This window comes from Hippoglossus stenolepis, chromosome 13, assembly GCF_022539355.2.
Source record: "Hippoglossus stenolepis isolate QCI-W04-F060 chromosome 13, HSTE1.2, whole genome shotgun sequence".
Lineage (NCBI taxonomy): Eukaryota > Metazoa > Chordata > Actinopteri > Pleuronectiformes > Pleuronectidae > Hippoglossus > Hippoglossus stenolepis.
The window spans coordinates 16,678,377-16,698,721 of NC_061495.1; the positions used below are offsets into that span (position 1 = coordinate 16,678,377).

A 20,345-nucleotide genomic window follows, 5' to 3' on the forward strand; every position below is an offset into this window, starting at 1 on the left:
GGCAGCATTTCCCAAATACCCATAAAAAGTCTTTATTATGGGATAGTAAGTCAGAAACTAATTCTCTGAGGTGGAGGTGTAAATAAAGGTTTGAGGTGCTCGGGCCTCCATCAAACCTGAATCCTCATCTGTATTGGGCATAGCTTTTGGGGGGAGAAAGTAGATACATGGAACAGAAGCAACAATAAAATTGTTTTCCTTCAAAACATAATTGATATTACAAACTGGGTTTATAGCTGTGAGTATTCTACACAGGGATCACGTGTTATATGTCCTTGTGTGTCTTTACCTGACAATATCTGTTTTTACACGTTTTCACTTCTGTCACTATAGTCTCACAGAATGTTGAATTCCTATTTTATCAATTTGACATGCAATTATTTCTATAGTTTCTAACCTCTCCGTTACAATTTTGGATGATCAATTAGTATATTGTTAATATTAGTATAAGCAGTGTATTATAATAGTTAGTGTCTTACATCATTATTTTGATCGAGGGATTCCCCTTGAATTAGAAAAATCTGCAATAATAATATCTAGTATCGAATTGATATATTTATGACAAACTGCAAATTATTAACAATATAAACAAGAGCAGCTAAATCTAAAGATTATGGAGAGTTTATAATTTGTATCTTGTATCCTGTTTCCTGTTTCCTGTTTCCTGGAGGACATGTGCCTCTGTATTAGATATTTCTAATGTATTTAACATGGGATACTATTACTCCACCCATTAACAACAGCACAGTCGTCCCTGCCGCTTGGGTGGACAGCGCCTCCGTGTGGACACAGTGGAGAGCTGCAGCCAGTGGAGGTATTACGTTGGGCTGTGTCACAGGGAGTCAGGGCGAGTCCTAGCTGCAGACGTCGTCGAGTGTGGAACCAGGATGCGCATCAATATGACAAGAAACCATCGCCTTGCTCTCAACGGTAAGACACATTGATTCTTTTATCATTTATCCATTATTATTTTTCATTCTCACTGTGCGTGTCACCGTGTCACGGTTTGTTCGAGGGCGTTTGTTCTCTGTGATGCTGTCGATGATGAACAGCATCCCAATGAGACATTTTCTCAGCTATAGCCTCATCTTTAATGTCGAGTGTGTGTGTGTTTTTTTATATATATATCTATGTACTGTGGCCTGTATGGGAGTGTGCAGGACGGTGTGTAAAACCCTGCAGCAGCACACAGCCTCAGCATCAGCTCATACCATGACGCAATATTTGTTATTGTCCCAGTGTCAGTGAATGAGAAAGTGGATAATATGTTCCTGCCATAAATAGATTTACACTGGACAGCTCTGCTCTGTTTATTTGTATGCCCCTGACCTGGATGACACCCACTGTGGTGCATAGAAAAACATTAGAGCTGATGTGTCAGGAGCATGTTGCTTATCACATGTATATGTATGTATATTTTTAAAAGCACATTAAGTGTAATACCAGATGTTGAGTGTCATGCCCCTGCAGGCCTCCCCAGATGCTCACAGCCGAGCGTAAAGGATTAGATTTGATCTGTTGAATCACCGTTTTTACTCTATTTATAAGAGAGAGAGAGGAAGCTGAATTAAACCAAGCTCTTATTTTGTCAACTTCCAGCTGTATATGTATTATTTTTTTCATCTGTCTGTGCTGTTGTGTTTTGGATAAAGATTTTGATAAAGCGATTGAACAAAGCATGTTGAGAGACTTCTGAACCTGCTCATGTGCACTGTGGTTTGTTCATTGAATGTTCGTCCTGATAGCTAAGCATCGTCATCATCATCGTCATCATCATCATCATCATCATCATCATCATCATCATCATCATCATCATCATCGTCCTCATCATCGTCATCATCCTCCATGGTGTCATATTCTGATGTTCACTTCTCCCATAGCTTCTTTTCACATGGTGTCACTTCCAGTTGCCGTCGTGGATAAATGTTTTTTTCCCACTTGGGAGTAAACTCATCTGCATATTCTCCTCCTCTTCCATCACTCGGATCAAAAAAACATTTAGTTCTGCTTACAGCGCACCCGAGTGACATTTCTTCATCAAATAGACGACTGCAGATCAGACTCCGGGGACGTCCGTTTGGCACAGCTCAGCTCTGGACTCAATCAATAGATGGATGTGGAGAAGAAGAGCAGGTTTACAGAGGGGACAGGGTTGATGACAGAGCAGAACGAGTGGGAAATGAGACATTTGGGAGAGATGAGTTAAAGGAGGTCTGACAGAGAGAGAGAGAGAGAGAGGTACTGCAGTGCAGCCGGTTCTGACAGCAGCTGCACGGGGCCAGCTGTGTGCCGCCAGCCGCTCTAACTGGGTCATTTTTGTCTCCGTACCGCCCCAGAGGACCGTCTGCAGGGAGGACCGCCTGAATCTTTTAGCCTTTTGTTATCTTGCTTCTTCTCCGCTTTCACCATCTTAAACCTTCCTTGAAAGATTGAGAAACCAAAACATGTCTCCGCCCTTACCTGGTTTGGTTTGTTGAGGTCAGAAGTCACGTACAGCGGCGTGCAGCACCTGTGGAGCTGGATGGGTTTCAGCCTCTTGCTCAGTGGCACTTCGTCAGTGGGGTTGTTTGCTGTCATAGGGCCTCAACCCAGAATAATGAGACACACTATGACCAATATGAACTGAGGCCCACATCTACTCTCCCAAGAGGTGCTGAAAACAAATGGATGATTGATTAGTCAGACATTATTATTATTAAATATTTTTGTAGGGGATTACTTGCGTTGGAAGCTAGAATAACAAAACATTCACTGATTCTAGCTTCTTCATTGGGTGGATTTTCTCTTCTTCAATGTATCACATCATAAATTCTTTCCAGATGTTCTAATATCGTTTTTCTTTCACGGTACTAAATCTGAAGCCTGGACTTTGCGTATAGGCCAATAAAAAGTACTGACCAGATACCAGTGGATTAAAAAAAACAACTTATATAACATATTTTAATAGCTGTATGCTACTAACCCCCTATGGAAGTGATGGTTGCTTTTGTTGTTGTATGGCCTGACTCAGGTTAAACCTGGAATACAGATAATGCTTGTCATTGAATTACTTTTATTTTCTAGTTTAACAGTCATAAAAGAAAAAGAACTCAAATAAATAAATGTAGGAATACACAACACCCCTCAAAACTGAAGTCTTGCTGTTTGACTTGTGGGACTTTCCAGCATTACATTTTGCCAAATTGCTTTTGTTAACACTACACCACTGGAAGTCATAGCACCTGTCAGTGACAGTTTGACACAACTGCTGTTTGGGATCAGCGAAGAAGAAGTGATTTCCTGGAAAAGAAAGTGGCAGTTTTATCTTGGTGAAAATAATATACTTTAAAGAGGTGGTATCAGATCGGTACATAGATTTGCATAGTTGACAAGGCCCAACCTGGTATTATCAGCAGTATCAATGCCAATATCGATATCAGAACGCCTCTCAAATGCTGTGGACTGCTGATTGGACATTTGGTTTTATTATTATTAATAATAATTATGTCTGACAATTGACTAATAATTTAATCCTCCATTTATTTTCAGCCCTTCTTGGAAGAGACAAGTAGATGTGGGCCTCAGTTCAGATTGGTCACAGTGTGGCTTTTGATTTGAATTTATAGACCAATTCTTTAATCGATTAATCAGGAAAATAACAATCGGACTTAACGATAGTGAAGATAATTCCCAGTTGATGCACTTCTAGTCGAAACATATTCAGTGTAAAAGAAAGAAAAACACCAAGTCTACAATTTGAAGCCATCCAGTTTGATGATTTAAATAACAAAACAATTATCAAAACTGTAACTTCTTTATCCTGCCCATTGATTGATTGGTTAACAGATAGTTTGAGCTCCACTCCTGGCGGTTTGGTCTCCCGTCAAGCAGACCGCATGTATCTGATGACTGAACCAGTGAAGATCTGTGACATCCTGTGGTTGAGCAGTGGGTCCACTCCGGGTTTCCCAGAGAGTTTCCCACAGTGCCACAGGCAGCGGAGATCACAAGAAGTTAAAAGACAGCTCCCACCAACAATTAATGCCCCTCAGCCTAATGAGGCAGAGCATCCCCGCTGTAATCGTCATCTGTTTTCGTCTCGCATGAAGCTGCCAGAACAGAGATTAAAGTGGCAAAGATCATCACACTTTAACTGTCACATTTGCGTATGTGTGAGTGTGTGTGTGTCACTGGGAGATGGTGTTTTCTTGTGCGTGGGCTTTGTGACGTCAAACCACGCTCACGTGTAAAAATAGACATCCTAACTGAAGTCATTACACATGAATGCACAGTAGCACACACACACAGTCGTTCACCCTTTGTCATCGGACAAATGGCAACACACACAAAACAGATAAACACACACAGTACGTGATATCACCTCGGTCGAGCAGGTCTGTTTATAATACGGCTGGAAAGGGAAGTGACATTTATTTCAGTTGATCACGCTAAGCAAAAACAACACACACACAGAGGTGAAATGGAAATGTTAACTGACTCTGACATGCCACAGGAAATGTTAAGATTCTCCTCTCTGGGGCCATTTGAGTTTTCAGCTCACGTTAGTCATCAGACCACTCGCTGGGTCCCTTTCTCCCTTTCTCCCTTTCTCCCCCTCTTAACCTTTTACATTTTCTTTTTTTCTGTCCTTTCTTCCATGTTTCTCTCCTCCAATCACTGCTCTGTGCTTCATATCAATGCTTTGTTGTACTTAACAGGAGCTGAACCAAACTTCGGAGGCTTGAGGCCCCCTTTAACCTCAGAGGCCCACCAGTACAGCATGTATAGATTTGTACATTAGTAGGAATGTATAGCAAAACACTAAGGTGAGGGCAGGGCTCTGTTATATAAATGTGAGGGTGCAGTAATAGTACAATCGTTTGTCCTTAAAACCAATGAATAATAATCATCATAAATAACAGATACAATTTGCCATTTTGGCAACAATCATGCAGCCCTCCGACAATGTGTGAATGGTGTGTGATAGAATAGGTGCTTTGCAGCATTTGCGAATGGACGAAAGTAGACTTCTAGTCTACTGACTATCGACTTGGTCGATAAGGCTGGAAAAGCTCTATGTACTGTTACTGCAGTCCATTTAGAGGTGTTTCTCTTCCTCTTTCTTATTTCTTCTTCTATTTGTTTGTTGAAATAAACGTCCTGGTTTCCACTGATACCAGCTGAGAAACTGCAGGGAGACAAATTTAAACAAGGACAAAGACCAGACAGGACAAAAATATAGATCGGATCAATTTTTTTGAGAGAGAGAAAGACACGTGAAAGGCATCTCTGGAGCTTATAAACATATAGCAGTGTGGAGAGGTGAAGGCCCGGCAGTGGTTCCGAAACGTCTTTTGTCTTCTATCAGTTCAATCAAGAGAAAATATTAAGCCAAAGTGAATCAAAGAGAGAAACACAGCGAGGAAATGAATCAGCAGAGGATATAAATATTTCAGAGCAGCCAAATCTCCGATGCTGGCACATTCAGTTTCCTGTGTCTCACTGCTCCAGGTCATTTGTTGAAGGTGCACTGTAAGCCAGGTAGAAACATGAGCAGCCTTTTACATGAAGGATTTTGCATTAGAAAACCTTTTACTTTGAAAAGTGGGATCAAACATGAGAGACAAAATTATCGCAATATAATTTTCATCAATATAACAAAAGTCCAATATATATTGATATATTGCTTTGGCATTGTGCAGCACAGTGAGGAGGTATAATGCGTAAATGATTTACTTTACAATTGTAAAATGTTTTATTGTTTATCAAGTCTTTGTTATTCTCTGACCATAAAGAAGAGTTTAAAACCACAACCTTCACTCAGGAGCAAACATCCATTATCTATACCGCTTATCCTCAATATCATTTTCATTCCTACACATACAGTAATTTTTTGTTTGTCCACAAACTTCTAGAAGGCCTTTTATTATTATTGACACTGTCTAGACATAGGACCACATACTGTACAGCAGGTTGTCCACTAACCAGAAGGTCGGTAGTTCGATCCTTGCTCCTCCAGTCCACGTGCCTGAGTGCAAGATACTGTGAAGCGCTTTGAGTGGTCGATAAGACTAAAACACAATCCAAATACAGTCCATTTACCATATTTGAATTCTTCTTATATACTGTATGAGAAGGTCATGAAATTATGAATTTAAAGTTATGTTTAGTCACAAATCTGTGTGAGAAGCTGGTTGTAAAATAGGTAAAAGGAGGTTCTTGCTGCTTTCTTATCACAAGGTTTTCTGTTTCCTGTCGGTCTGATGATCATTGTGAGCAGAGCAGAACTCTGTTTTCAAATTAAGAAAAACATCACACGAGAAAAAATAGCATCAGGAGACGGAGTCGGTCTGCTGCTGCTGTGTCTCATTTCCTACATGTGGTGTGAAAACTCTCACTTCTCCGCACAGAGGCTTTTTCTCACTGTTTATATTAGAATATTAACAAAGGGGAATGAATAAGTGGAGTTCAAACAGGAAACTGCAGAACCTCTCATACGATGTTCATCTGAGAGTGGAACGTTCAGACTTCAAACAGCCAAATTACATCAGCGATTTTTATCACTTTAACCTTGTGAATAGAAGAAGGCGGTGATGTGAGGCTGTGGATGTGTGCAGCCAGTGGCGTCCTTTAAATGACTAATTACGAGCAGTTTTCTAATTTTTCTAATGTTTTTCTGCCACATTGATGAAAGGATGACATCACTATCAATGGGTGTAATATGAGCAGTGTGTCTCAGCAGTTTCTTTGAGGACAGATGATGATCTATTTTGTGTTTTCTTCTCGTTTTCTTGCAGGTTTGTCATTGACGAACGTGTGACCGCTCGGATCAACACACAAGGGAAACCAACGCACATATATCTCAAAGGACTGACGTGACAAGACGATTGGATTTGTGTCCTGCTCCAAGCTGTTCTACTCCACGGTCTCTCTAATACAAAATCAATCCCCGTCCCCTGACGTGAAACCATGTCCGGAAGGGAGCGCAGCCCCCGCCATCGGCCATGGTCAGTTTACCGGGCCAACACGTTTGATCTCTCTGCTGAGATGATGGGACTGGCGCTCTCAGGTAACTAAGTAACTGCTGCCATGGTAACCTGTTCACTTCACTGATGATGAAATACCAGGGCACATAACAAGAGCTTCCCCACCCCCTGTTTTCTCCATCCTACAGGCAAAAGCCAGGATCCAGACGAGCCTGTGCTGGAGTTCAGTGTGGGTAAGTAAACGATACACTTCATGTATATTTTACATGTAGATAAAACAGTGTATGTTTTTCTATCTATTAGTAATGCTAAATTATTTATACTTACTTGTACACTTAACAAATTACATGAAAAGGCCCAAACCAGACTATACATTAAGATGAAGAATGCATCTCCACTTGAAGAAGCTAACATTTTTAGGATACGGGTGCCGCCATCTTGAGCTTTTGATGTAATTGGATGCCAGAGTCTGCTCAGTTATGATCACGAGTGGAGCCGTGGTCTCAAGGGGCCGCCCCTATGCACATTCAACCAATGAAGAGTCAGTCATCCCATATTTATAGCCTCAATTAATTAATTAAAAACCAAACTTACAGAAATAAAAAACATTTGGTCATTGTGATAAGAACTAGTTTATATGAGGTGTACTTTGACATTTTAGTTTGGTCCATGTCCCATCTGCTAACATGGGGGAGGCAGAGTTTACGACCTATCCTGCAGCCAGCCACCAGGTAGTGATCAAGATGATTTGGGTTCACTTTTAGGGAGCTGTCATGTCGTCCATCTTTAATCTATCATCCTAAATAGTAAATTACCATGAAATAATCAATATTTCTATTTTACATTCTGGAAGTGCTGAGGAGGCTGCAGCACCCCCTACTGGCCAGGGATGTACCTGCAATGCAAAAAAAGTTTACCCAACAAATCAATAAAAAAAACCTTTAATTACATTTTTTAGGAAAACAATTCAGAGTAACGTGTAAGTATTTTGTCAAATAATATTCTACTGAAGCTTTAGAACATTCAACGAATTTTATATCTGAGGCACAAATGTATAACATGACGTGGGTGAGATAAAGTCAGACATGACTTCTGATGAAGAATAAATCTGGTTTACATGTGTGAACTGTCCGTAGCTGAATACGGGAGAAGGCTGCTTCTAAAACTGGTGGAAAATGTTGTTGACCGTCTCGTTCAGCCTGAAAGCTTTAATGCAACTGCTGCTCAACAAGTGCTAACAACTCAGAGATGCAGTATTTAAGTACATTCCTCCCGTGGCCGAGGATTAGTGACCATGCAGCTACTAAATCCTGCAGTTTGTAATCTCCTCCTGTGTTTTTTTTTATGTGGCAGCCTGCAGTGAACTGGTTACTCCATCTCTGGATCGTAAGCCCACCAGCTTTGTCGCCATCAGCTGCACCACGCCGCCCCAGGCCTTCTGGACCAAGCACGCTCAAACTGAAATCATTGAGGTGACCTATTGCTCGCTTGCCCTTCTTCTTTCCTGTCGGATCTTGGAAACTTCCAAACTCCTTCATCCAATCGCTCTCTCTCCCACTGTCTCTCTTTCTGCAGGGGACCAGTAACCCCATCTTCCTGAGCAGTGTAGCATTCTTTCAGGACTCTCTGATCAACCAGCAGACTCAGGTCAAGCTCTCCGTCTATGATGTGAAGGATCGCACACAGGGCACGGTGAGCCCCAGACTTCGAATCATTTCTTCCAAAAGCACTGACCTTGTTGATTCCATGTTAGGAAGTGAAGAACATTCTTATTTATTAAAGGAGACATATGGTGCTTTTTTTTGTTTTTGCCTTTACTCAAGTGTGTTGTAAAGATTTTTTGTTCTGCAAAGTTACAAAGCCTAAAGTCCTAAAACACCTGAAGCACCTGTTCAGTTGTCTGGGCGATACTTCCGGTGCATTGTGATGTCATCATGACCATCTTTTTGCCATTATTTTGCTGAAACCGCAGTAATATGTTGCTTTATCACCACGGTGAGAAAAGATACCGACACAGCCCTAACGAAAACCAAGTGTTTCAGATAGAGTCTGAAAAAAGGAGCTGCAGCAATGGACTACAAGACTATGGATATCTACATGAATATGAGCAGGATATGTCTCCTTTAAAACCTTCATTCTACACGTTTATGGGGGAGATTATTTAAAACCTTCTGTTTTTATGTCACAGATGTACATGCTTGGTTCGTCCATGTTTTCCGTGAAGGAGCTGCTGCAGGACAAACACCACAGACTGCACCTGACTCTCAAGTAACGCACAGAGACAATTTCCTCTGTAAATGACCACAAGATTTTAATGACACGCTGAATTTCGAGTTCGGGGGGTATTGATTCACTTGATGTCGCTGTGTGTCAGGTCAGCGGAGAGCGAGCGCGTGGGCAACATCACCGTCATCGCCTGGCAGATAGAGGAGAAGCGCGAGCAGAGGGCTCCTGTCGCGAGGTTACAGAGAGGAGACACTGTCAATGGAAGAGTGAGTGAAAAACTAAGTAAAGTGCTTTGTCAATTAAGACCATCAGCATTCAAATCAATCAACCAATGCATTACTTCATTTGTTTTCCAAGCTCATTTTCTATGTTTACGTCTTATTTCATAACACACTTATTATCTCAAGGATTTTAGTTGTTTGTGGACACGAAAAATTGTGTAAGGGAATTTTTGGGGAAAAAAACACACAATCAATGAGAAACTCAAAATAATCAGCTTATAATAAATAACAGTTGCACAACAAGAACATATATCTGACACCATATTGTACTCTGGTGATACGGTTTTGATGAGTCCAGTTGTTACAGATCAGGGAAGTTAGACGTGAAGTTCTGATGGATTTGTGTGTGTGTGTGTGTGTGTGTGTGTGTGTGTGTGTGTGTGTGTGTGTGTGTGTGTGTGTGTGTGTGTGTGTGTGTGTGTGTGTGTGTGTGTTGTTGTGTGTCAGATGGTTCTCCTGTTGATGAGAGCCTGACTGAATCCATGGGTATAAAATCCAAGTCTTCGTCCCTGTGCAAAGATCCACTGCTGAAGGCTGGTGAGTGTTTCCATCTGAATATTAACAGGTGACATCCGGTTCGCATCATTTCGATTCATGTAATGTATGCTGCATGTTGTGTCCGCGTCAGTGTTCGGAGGCGTCATGTCTCGGACGTACCGTTTCCCTACCACGGATGGAAACCACCTGCGGATCCTGGAGCAGATGGCAGAGAGCGCCCTCTCCCTGCACATCCCTCGGCAGTTTGTCAAACTGCTGCTGGAGGAAGATGCCGTCAGGTAACGTCTGATCATTGTCTCTGTGTGAATGAGCAGAGGGAGAATGTCTCACCGTGGGAGCAACATGGTGTTGTAGGGAGGTGGTGACGATTTAACACACAGCAGTGTTGTCATGCAGGTGTCAGGCTCCAGTCAGGTCTTTAGACGGGTTCTAACTTGTTTTATTTATGGACGCATAAAGGAGGAGATTGTGAGAGTCAGACATGTTTTACAACAAAAGGAAAATGTCCGGTACGTTCAGCCGAGGGGGGGCACCTGAGTAAAGCAGGAGACTTGGACGTGACGTATAAAGTGCGCTGTGGAAATCAGGGGTTTTGTTCTCAGAACATTGACACTGGCGACGGCCCTCATTCCTTGAAACCCTTTTGAAATTTATGGTACCTTTTTTTCATCCTGAGCTATTTGTATTCTTTTTGGGGGGTTTTCAGTTTCGCATCTGTAGTGTGTTAGAAACATCCACTCACTCACTGTGAATTCGTTTTTCCTGCAGTTTTCTCACATGGGCTCACTCTGACATTTTATTGGGGGTGTGGCAGGAAAAGGAAAATGTTCGGAGTAACTGACTCGAACATTTTCATTCTCACACTCTGGATAAATTCAGGAAAATGCTGACTTGGTTTTAAGTCCAATCATAAAAGTATGGCATCATTATTATGATAATTGTCTTTAAGTGTGTGTTTATATCAAGAGAAAATCTTTTTCTTGTCTCCTTGGGGACATTATATCTTTGTTACCCCAGAGGATGTTGTTCTTTTTGACCATCCTCCCACATTGCTGTATATGCCACTATATATTATGTATAGAGTGTATATAGCATTATATCTGTACAGGAGAATATTGCCTGTCTAATTCCACAGATACTCCCTTCTCTCTCTAAGCAGAACCCAAGGTCAGGTTATAGATAAAGGGCAAACCAACAGTACATTGTCGCGTCTATGCTTAGGGACTTTCATATCTAACTCAGATGCTCCAGACAGAGAGGCACCAACTTCAACTTTCACCAACTTCAACTCTTTTGCGTATTTCACCAGTGGCAAGACGTAAGGACACAATGTGATTTAGGAATGCATACTTTAGGCTTAACTATCCAATAGTTTGCGAACACCTACATGTAACATAGAGAGTGACAGCAATTCTAGCCATTCATGGATGTGCTGTTAGAATGGGTGACGCAAGTAGAGGAAGATATACTGGGATGCTGTGGGAGACATCTTCAGACTTGGGGGTGATAATTGCTCATGTAACTCTGTTAGCGTTTGTATATTGTTCCACCTTCTGGTCTCCTTGATGCATCAAGTCCACATTAAACTCTTCCGCATAAGACATCAGCTGCTGCCTGAGTTCTCCTTTCACCAGCTTCCAGGAAACTTCCATAGCAAAAACAACATCTTCATTACCATCTTAATGGTGGCTGTGATGTTAATAATGTGAGGAAATGGAGACTTGCAACCTTTGTGTTTATTTCAGAGACATAAACGGAAGCAGCTGCACCAGCTTCACGCTGCGAGCTCATCAGTGCATTAGCTGGATGTCTGAATCATTAATGCCTTTGTGCTTCACAGGGTGTGTGAGCTGGAGGAACTGGGCGAGCTGTCTCCATGTTGGGAAAACCTCAGGAGGCAGATCATCACTCAGTACCAGACCATCATCCTCACCTACCAGGAGACCATAAGTGACCTGCATGAGTATAAAGGTTAGAACCACAAACTGTTTTGTGATAAAAACAGACGCCACTGATTTCACATGTCAAATCTAAAACAAAGATCTTGAACAAAAAAAAACGAACGTAACTAAAGTGGAGACAGGACATAGATAAGCTTTTACCAGGCAGGAAGAGTCCAACACAAGATTATATTATTGACTATTTGTCTATTTTTTAAAGGTCCAGTGTGTAAGATTTAGGTGAAAGTGATCTTTTGGCAGAAATTGAATATAGAATAATCCTAGTGATGTTTTCACTAGTGTGTTTCATCTAAATTGTACGAATTGTTGTTTTCTTTACCCTAGAATGAGCCCTTTATATTTAAATGCTTTATATCTACATCGGGAGTGGGCCTCTTTACGGAGGTCGCCATGTTTTTAACAGAAGCTCAGACTGGACAAACTAAAAACCTTTTCAGTTTTTGTGACAGCTGAACGCTACCATTGGTTCTGGTTTGGAAGGGGAGGATGAGGTGAGAGGTATTCAGCCGCAACATGCAACTTCACCACTAGATGTCACTAAATTCTACACACTGAACCTTTAAATCCATCTCTAATGATTATAATAACTTTATAAGTGGAAGTGTCTTTAAGTGAAAAACAAATAAAAAATCAATGTTGATATCAGTCCAAAATAAACTTTTATCTTCACCTTCATGATATACAGACACATGTGACCTCTCTGTGACCTCCTCCTTCCTTCAGGTCCGTCCTTTAAGGCGAGCACCTTGAAAGCTGAGAGGAAGCTGGAGTTCATACCCACTAACCTTCATATCCAGAGGATGAGAGTACAGGGAGAGTCCGGTTATGGTGGGTATCTGTGCACACACGATTATGTGAGTCCAGACTTTTAGTGATACTGATGATTCAATATCTTATTTCACACTCTGCCCTTCAATCAGACCACACATATGATGTCGTGACCATCGGAGCTCCTGCAGCACATCACCAAGGCTTTAAAGGCTGCGGCCTCCGAAAACTGCTGCACAAGCTCGAGGACGCCAGAAAACAGTGAGTGGAGGAAAACAAAAAACACGTGGTTCTTGGTGGTGTTTGATTTTAGTGATTAAGTTATTAATTAATCTTACTCTATGCATTTCTTGTTTACTTGCTTCTCATAAATCAGCACATATGAGGAGGAGAGGTGAGATTATGTGTACAAGTCGATTACAGATTGTGTGTTGTAGTTGCCGTGTATACAACACTTTCCTTATTTTCCGTTTTTTTCTGTCAATGCACATTCAAAGCTTTGCTGGCTCTGGCTCTAAAGCAAAGACATATCAGCCTCAGGATGTGGTGAAAGCGAAGGAGCTGATTGGTCAAATCAACACTCTGAAGACACAAGTGTGTTACTACACCGAACGCCTGTCGCGAGCTGCCAAGGAACGCTCGGCCAACGCTCTGGAGAGAACCCTGGCCATCCTGACAGAGAAGGTAAGACGATCAAGTGCTGAGCTGCAGTTTCTTCTCAGTTTGATGTCACAACACTCAGAGGAATCAGTGAAAATCTGAAGCAGAGATACAGCACACTCTTGATTTTTGTTTTCTGGTTGTCCGTGCCAATCTTGTGAACACGATATCTCAGGAACCCCTTGAGGGAATATCTTCAAATTTGTCCAAATATTCACGTGGACTCACAGATCAACTGATTAGACTTTAGTGGTCACAGGTCAAGGTCACTTTGACTTCACAAAACCCTTTTATTGCCTCGTTAGCGTTTGCCTCCGTGTTGGCGACAGCCAGTGTTCACAGGATGTTTTCAGGTTGTCAGTCTGTCCATCTGTCCCGTTCTTGTCAACGCGATATCCTGTATATGCCTTGAATGAATACTTTCAAATTAGGCACAAATGTCCATTTAGGCTCACAGACTAACTGATTAGGTTTAGGAGGTCAATAGTCAATGGTCTTGAACACGTTATCTCAAGTCTGCCTTTAGAGAATTTCTTTTGACCATGTTGTCAATTGAACTCATAGATGAACTTGTGAGATTTCAGTGTTCAAAGGTCAAAGATCACAGTGACCTGGGAAAAAAATGCATGTAGACTGGCAGAGGCATAAAACTGCAGGGCGGTAATTCCAGTTGTCATAGGTTCTTAGCTTCAAATAGAGTTGTTCAGAGACACAGTTGATTTACCTTCACCTATTGTCTCCTGTACAAGCACATTTCATCTCTCTGTCCTCCTCCTCTTCCTCTCCTCCTGCAGACTCGTCAGTTAGTGACCGCGTGCGACTCCAAGCTCCTGTCATCAGCCATCCTCGCCCTGGCAGCCGCCCGCCCAGAGTTCATCCAGCAACGCACCCCTTCGCCATCGTCTTCCTCCCTCTCACCCTCCTCTCGTTCTCCATCCCGCTCCCCCTCTCGTAACCCCACCTCCCCGTCTCGTGCTGCCACCTCACCCTCTCGCCTCATGGCTCTTCCAGAGGGCAGCGAAGGGAGCAAAAACAAGCGGTCCTCCGTGCACGCAGATGTACACAAGGAGGAGTGGGTAAGACAGAGTCTGGAGGCCTCTGTTCAGGTGTTATTTTATTCTATCTGAACAAAATAAACTAAACATTTATGATGTGTGTTGATGCAGGAGAAGGACTGGTTAAATGTTAATAAGAGTCTGGAGTGTGTGATCCAGAGGGTGGACAGGCTGCTGCAGCGAGACAAACTCCAGAGTGACAGTAGCTCTGAGGACGTCTTCCTGCTCGCCGACGAGGAGCCTAGTAACACCAAGAAAGGTGCACACACACACACACACACACACACACACACATTTGCTGTATAGTCTGTGAATGAGGTACAATCAGTCATTCATGTACTAATTGATCTCACCTCAGTCCTCAAAGACCAGAGGCTTCATATGAATGAATGGCCTTTAAGAGGTATCCATAGTAACCACATCCTGACCATAAAATAATTGATTTACCATCATCATCATTACTGCAACCATCACGTCGTCCTCCATTATCATCACTGTCTGCGCATCCACCTCGTCACCATCAACCTGTCAGCCTTCATCTTCGTCATCCTCACACCAGACCTGCAGATTCATCACTTCAAGCTGCTCCAGTGTTGCTGAATGTTAATATTAAACAATGCAGAATTGAAAGTAAAACTAGAATAATTTTTTTTATTAATTTAATGTTTTTATTTCTCTATATTTCACTTGAAGATAAGAGTCCAGAAGTAGAGAAGAAGTCCCCAGGTGAGAGCAATATGTCCTCTACAAATCAGATATGTTGTGCATGTCACATGTAAGACAAAAAAACATTTTTTAGAAAAAAAAGAAGAAGACCAACTACTGTATTACTGTTATTAAAGCTTAAGATTTCACAAAAAGAAATTAAATTAAGACACAAAGTAAATTGTAGAAATCTGGCAATCCCACTATTGTTTTGAGAACAGAATACAAAGGTGTTAAAAACTAGCCTGACCACTACTTCAGTGGTAAAAAATGGTTCACAGAACATATGACATCTATAAATGTTGTTCTGATATTTTAGTTTCTTGGATTTCAGTTATGCAGATGAACTTATATTACTTATATTATATGAACTGTATAGGTTCAGTGTCTGCATGTACCCTGTGTGTGTGTGTGTGTGAGAGTTTAACTTGTGCGTGGTGTCTGCAGGCGAGTGGAGCGACGCCCTCTATCCTCTCCTCACCACACACACTGACTGCGTCTCTCTGATGAGCGACAAAGCCAAGAAGGCCATGGTGTTTCTACTGATGCAGGACAGCGCCCCGACCATCGCCATGAGCCTCACCATGCAGTACCGCCGCGACGTCGTCTTCTGCCAGACGGTCCGTCAGCCTCCCCCTCCCACCTGTTCTGTCTTTTAATGCATGTATAGCTCCAGATAAACAACATGTCATGACACGTGGAAAATACAAAACAAAAACTTGACTGCTCGTCACTGTACTGATACGACTTGTGCTGCTTACAGCTGACGGCTCTGATCTGTGGCTTCATTCTCAAGCTGAGGAACTGTCTGTGTGACTCGGGCTTCCTCAGGCAGCTGCACACCATCGGCTTACTGGTGCAGTATGAGGGTCTGCTCAGCACCTATGGTAAGTCCACTGTGAGAATATCGGTAAAGAAATCAAACAGTCCACAAAAAGTTCCAAACGTTTTTCAAAAGTTCAACACATGAATGACAGAAGGCAGGAAATGAAATGGCTTCACAGTTCAAAGGTCATAAACCAAATTGTTGTTTTAATGGTTATATATTGGTACAAACTTCATTAAAACGTTACAAGATTTTTCTTTCCATCATATTTCATTAAAATCTGTTTTTGACATATTGTGCCACCTTAAAGACAAGCACACAAACATGCAGAATGGATGCTTAGACGCCAGCGTTCTTTGTGTTTCTATATTATATCATTTAGGTTGTGAATGTTGAGTTGACATATCATACATCATATCTGTGAATTAACGTCATCATGAAGCTCTGTGCCACCTCACCCCACCTGTCTTAAAGGCGAGGAGCTGGCCATGCTGGAGGACATGAGTGTCGGAGTGATGGACCTGAGAAACGTCACCTTCAAAGTGACACAAGCTACTTCGGGTTTTGCCCCCGACATGATGCCAGTGATCACAGGGAACAGGAACGGCTTCAACGTCAGGGTTCCGATGCCCGGAGCGATGTTTGACTCCCTGCCGAGAGAGATCCAGAACGGAATGCTGCTGCGCGTGCAGCCCATCCTCTTCAACGTGGGGATCAACGAACAGCAGACGCTGGCTGAGAAGTGAGTCACTGAGTGCGGAGCAAAGGAAAGGTGAACAGCAAAAAACTGTCCCATGTCTCTCTTCTAATATCATAAATGTTTCCAGGTTTGGAGATACGTCACTGCAAGAGGTGATCAACATGGAGAGCATGACTCGCCTCAGCTCATACTACGACCAGTTTAAAGAAGTCCTGTCTGAAGAGAGTGAGTCTGCACACGTTCATCAAACTATCATCAGTGAGTGGGATTTTCATTTTCCCCCTCTGTCATCTCCTCAGGCCTCCCCCGCTCCCACAGCACCAGCAGTCTTCCTGAGCTGCTCAAGCTGCTGAGCCAGAACGTGAGCGCCAAGAAAAGCAAGAACGTGGAGATTCTGTGGCAGGCGGCCGAGGTAGACGTGCTTTTCATGCATTGTGTTCAGCCCCTGAAATTTAAAAAGCTCCATCTTTCCTCCTCTAACATCTTTCTCTAAACCCTGAAGGCATGTCGCCGCCTGAACGGAGTGCGTTTCACCAGCTGTAAGAGTGCCAAGGACCGCACGGCTATGTCTCTGACCTTAGAGCAGTGTCAGATCCTGCAGCAGGAGCACGCCCTGGCCCCGCAGGTCTTCTACCAGGCTCTGGACTGTATGCGCAGGTCAGTCTCTGCACCCACACTAATTTGAAAATAGAGCCCAAGTGATATAGATTTTTTGGGGTCTATACTGACTCCAATATTCAAGATACAGATATATCAGCTGATATATATTTTAGAAAAACATTGGCAGCAATTCATTATCAAACCCTTATCACAAAGATATGTTACCGAGGCTTAACATTATACAGTTTAACTGTAAAAGTTTATTATAAATGACTATTTCAAAAAATATATATATATATATATATATATATATATATATATATATATATATAACTTGAATTAAGAAAATAAACATATTTTTTCAACTTAAAATTTAAACGTAAATGTATATCTTTACTCATATCATCTTGAAACGTTGAGGAGGCGAGGTTTATGACCTATACCGCAGCCAACCACCAGGTGGTGATTGCTGTTGTGCTTTATCTACAGTCTACGGTCAGGCTCTATTTGAATGGGAATGTATATAATGCCTCTGTTGTGTGTGTCCACAGTGAGGGCTGCAGGAGAGAGAACACCATGAAGAACGTGGGATGTCGTAAATACGCCTTTAACTCTCTCCAGCTCAAGGCCTTCCCCAAACAATACCGCCCCCCAGAGGGGACGTACGGGAAGGTTGAGACCTAAGTGGACACTGAACCAAAAAGACTGAAGGAGGGGGATAATGCTGATGGCACCACACAAAGAAAAAAAAACAACACGGACTGGAACAACAGCCCCTTTGTTTTGTGCTTAGTCACTGTTAAGATGATTCATGTCCAAGTGCCAGTGCTACTGTAGATCGTTTTATAGCAGTTTCCTCTCTCTCTTCTCAACAGTACTAGAACGACACACGGCCACTTCACAGCCGCAAACAGAAGATACTTTCTGTGTTTCATTGTAGCCATTGTCCAGACTCCAGCTGCAGGACCAGTCGTAGCATCAGGAGGCGAACTGCCGCTTTGGATTTTAACGTAAATAGAAATAAGACGTGCAAATATCCCATTCTGTAGAAAGACGATGTTGGTTGAAGGTGTCCATACATGACCACACTGCTTTTATTTGATGTTACCAGTTTGTCAGCTACAGAATAAGGCTCGAAATCCTCTATAGCTGTTATTACTGTCGACATATCCCGTGAAGAGCAATGAATTTATTCAGCCGAGAGGAATTTTCTGTTTCCATAGCCTGATTTTGCCCATTCAGTCGTAACATAGAGTTCCACTGTGGCTCCACAGCGTATTAAAAACACACCAGTGAGCCACACTGTTGCACAGGATAACATCCCTCCCTCACTATGGGGAACATGGGTACTGTAGTTGTGAGTCAACCCCGTGTAAACCACCCTTCTGCCATAAAAACTCACCAGCAGACCAAACATACAGCAACACACCTGTGAAAATCCTCCCCAAAGAACACGTTTGAGTACAATTCCCAGCTGAATTTATATATTTGAGGCTAATTTCTAATATTCATTCGGAAGTAATCGGCCTGAGGCTACAGAGACGGCACAGAAGCTGGAAAACATTGAGAAAAGGACCAGCACAGTTTATTTTCAGATTTTTCATGGGATATGTTGACAATAAAAAATAAGAATTCATTCTTTAAGGCGACACTAGGCACAACCTCTCTGCAGAGTTCCCTCATTTTCAGCCTCAATAGCAAAGTGGGCCTCTGCTGAGGTCATCAACAATTCATCGTATTTGTCAAGTCATAATATTACAAGAATAAAGTCGTATAATGTTATGCTACGTGTCATTTTAGAGGAAGAATACTGCAAAATCAGCCTTTTGTCTGTTTTGAATGAGGAATGTGAAGCAGCTTGTTCATTTATACTTCACTTTATGTTTCATAAAGCACCAACTACTTCATCCTTTGGGGAACCAGCAGGTATCAGGTCTTTTCAAATAATCTGTAAGAAACTGTCTATTCAGAAGAAACAACCACACAGACTTGGAGGAGGTTGCCTCATTCTTGTAATATTAAGACTTTATTCTTGAGTAGGTGGTGAGGGGAAAAAATCCTTCTGCCATTTGGAGCTGTCCACATGTTAAGTTGCCAAATGTTTTAAATGTTCTTTAAATCCATCAGCTTCATTCAAACTCTTTGCCTGTTAAGACATTTATCTGGACCTAACCTGCACTTTAACATGATGCTGTTAAAGTCGTTTATCTGATTTATTTGCCGTCTGTCATCTTCCTCCCACTGTCTCTCCCTCTCATCTTTCCTCTTCAGTCACACAAATATTCAACACTATACCAAGCACAGATCTTTCAGAAAAGTAAACACATATGACACTTCACTCACCAGTGTTTGTAAAACAATGATTTCGTATGTGATATCTGAGTTTTGTGCATCACATTATTTTATTATTCTAATCTAAAATATTAGTATCAATATATTAAAGACATTCCAGCAGGTTATATCCAGAAAAAATAATAAACATCAGGCTGTCTTTCAGTCTTAAAAATGTAAATCTCTTTTAATTTAACCTGCATGAAAATTAAAACTGCAGTTTACTCTTGCAATGAGCACTTGATAAATGTTTTCCGACTGAATTGACATAATGCATATTGTATCGTCGTACCGACCATCATCAACACCTCCTCTGTTGTCCGTTTACCTGCTGCGGACTCTACTGTACCTTATTGTACAAAACGAGACAGAGACAGTGAATTTTATTTTTCAGTTGTTATTTTGCTTACAGGTATTTATGTCGATATGGCTGGTGTCATAGTTTCATCCATTGTTACTGAGTGAGTTATGATGAGCTGTACATGCACACAGGCTGGACGGGGGAGGTCAGGAGACGCCTGCACCCCCTCAGACGTAGGAACTGGAACTGGATAATGAATAAAAGCTTGTTGATGCTAATTTACTGTCCCAGTGAATTAAAAGAGGCGTCATGAGTAAAACCATTATCTTATCTTCATTTTTACCTCCTTCAAGAGGGTTTGTTTGTTTGTTTGTTTGTTTGTTGGTCATCATAAAAAAACAACTGAATGATGCTTTTTTACATTTTCACAGATTCCACAAGGAACTATAATAACACTCAGTAGAGCAC

General features: G+C 41.9%; 1 protein-coding gene across 2 annotated transcripts; it reads left to right on the forward strand.

Annotated features, from left to right (window-relative positions):
* Positions 1 to 799: 799 nt before the first annotated feature.
* inpp4aa (inositol polyphosphate-4-phosphatase type I Aa) lies at positions 800 to 20,196 on the forward strand. Of its 2 annotated transcripts, XM_047342730.1 has the most exons (24): positions 800 to 930; positions 6,777 to 7,048; positions 7,154 to 7,198; positions 8,319 to 8,437; positions 8,541 to 8,657; positions 9,154 to 9,233; positions 9,340 to 9,461; positions 9,920 to 10,009; positions 10,101 to 10,248; positions 11,811 to 11,941; positions 12,655 to 12,759; positions 12,852 to 12,960; positions 13,076 to 13,093; positions 13,197 to 13,383; positions 14,154 to 14,435; positions 14,526 to 14,673; positions 15,108 to 15,140; positions 15,567 to 15,739; positions 15,883 to 16,006; positions 16,420 to 16,687; positions 16,773 to 16,870; positions 16,945 to 17,057; positions 17,148 to 17,302; positions 17,797 to 20,196. In XM_047342730.1, exons 2-24 carry the CDS (start codon positions 6,949 to 6,951, stop codon positions 17,927 to 17,929), a joined length of 2,898 nt encoding a protein of 965 aa, XP_047198686.1. In that variant the 5' UTR covers positions 800 to 930; positions 6,777 to 6,948; the 3' UTR covers positions 17,930 to 20,196. The 2 variants fall into 2 exon arrangements, with proteins under 2 accessions (XP_047198686.1, XP_047198687.1); XM_047342731.1 differs by lacking the exon at positions 13,076 to 13,093.
* Positions 20,197 to 20,345: the final 149 nt, after the last annotated feature.

Bases quoted from the DNA above. Each gene is read 5' to 3' on its own strand.
- inpp4aa (XM_047342730.1), top strand. From the start codon at position 6,949: ATGTCCGGAAGGGAGCGCAGCCCCCGCCATCGGCCATGGTCAGTTTAC. The intron at 8,658-9,153 runs GTGAGCCCCAGA...TTTATGTCACAG, and splicing joins AGGATCGCACACAGGGCACG to ATGTACATGCTTGGTTCGTC. The intron at 15,141-15,566 runs GTGAGAGCAATA...TGGTGTCTGCAG, and splicing joins AGTAGAGAAGAAGTCCCCAG to GCGAGTGGAGCGACGCCCTC.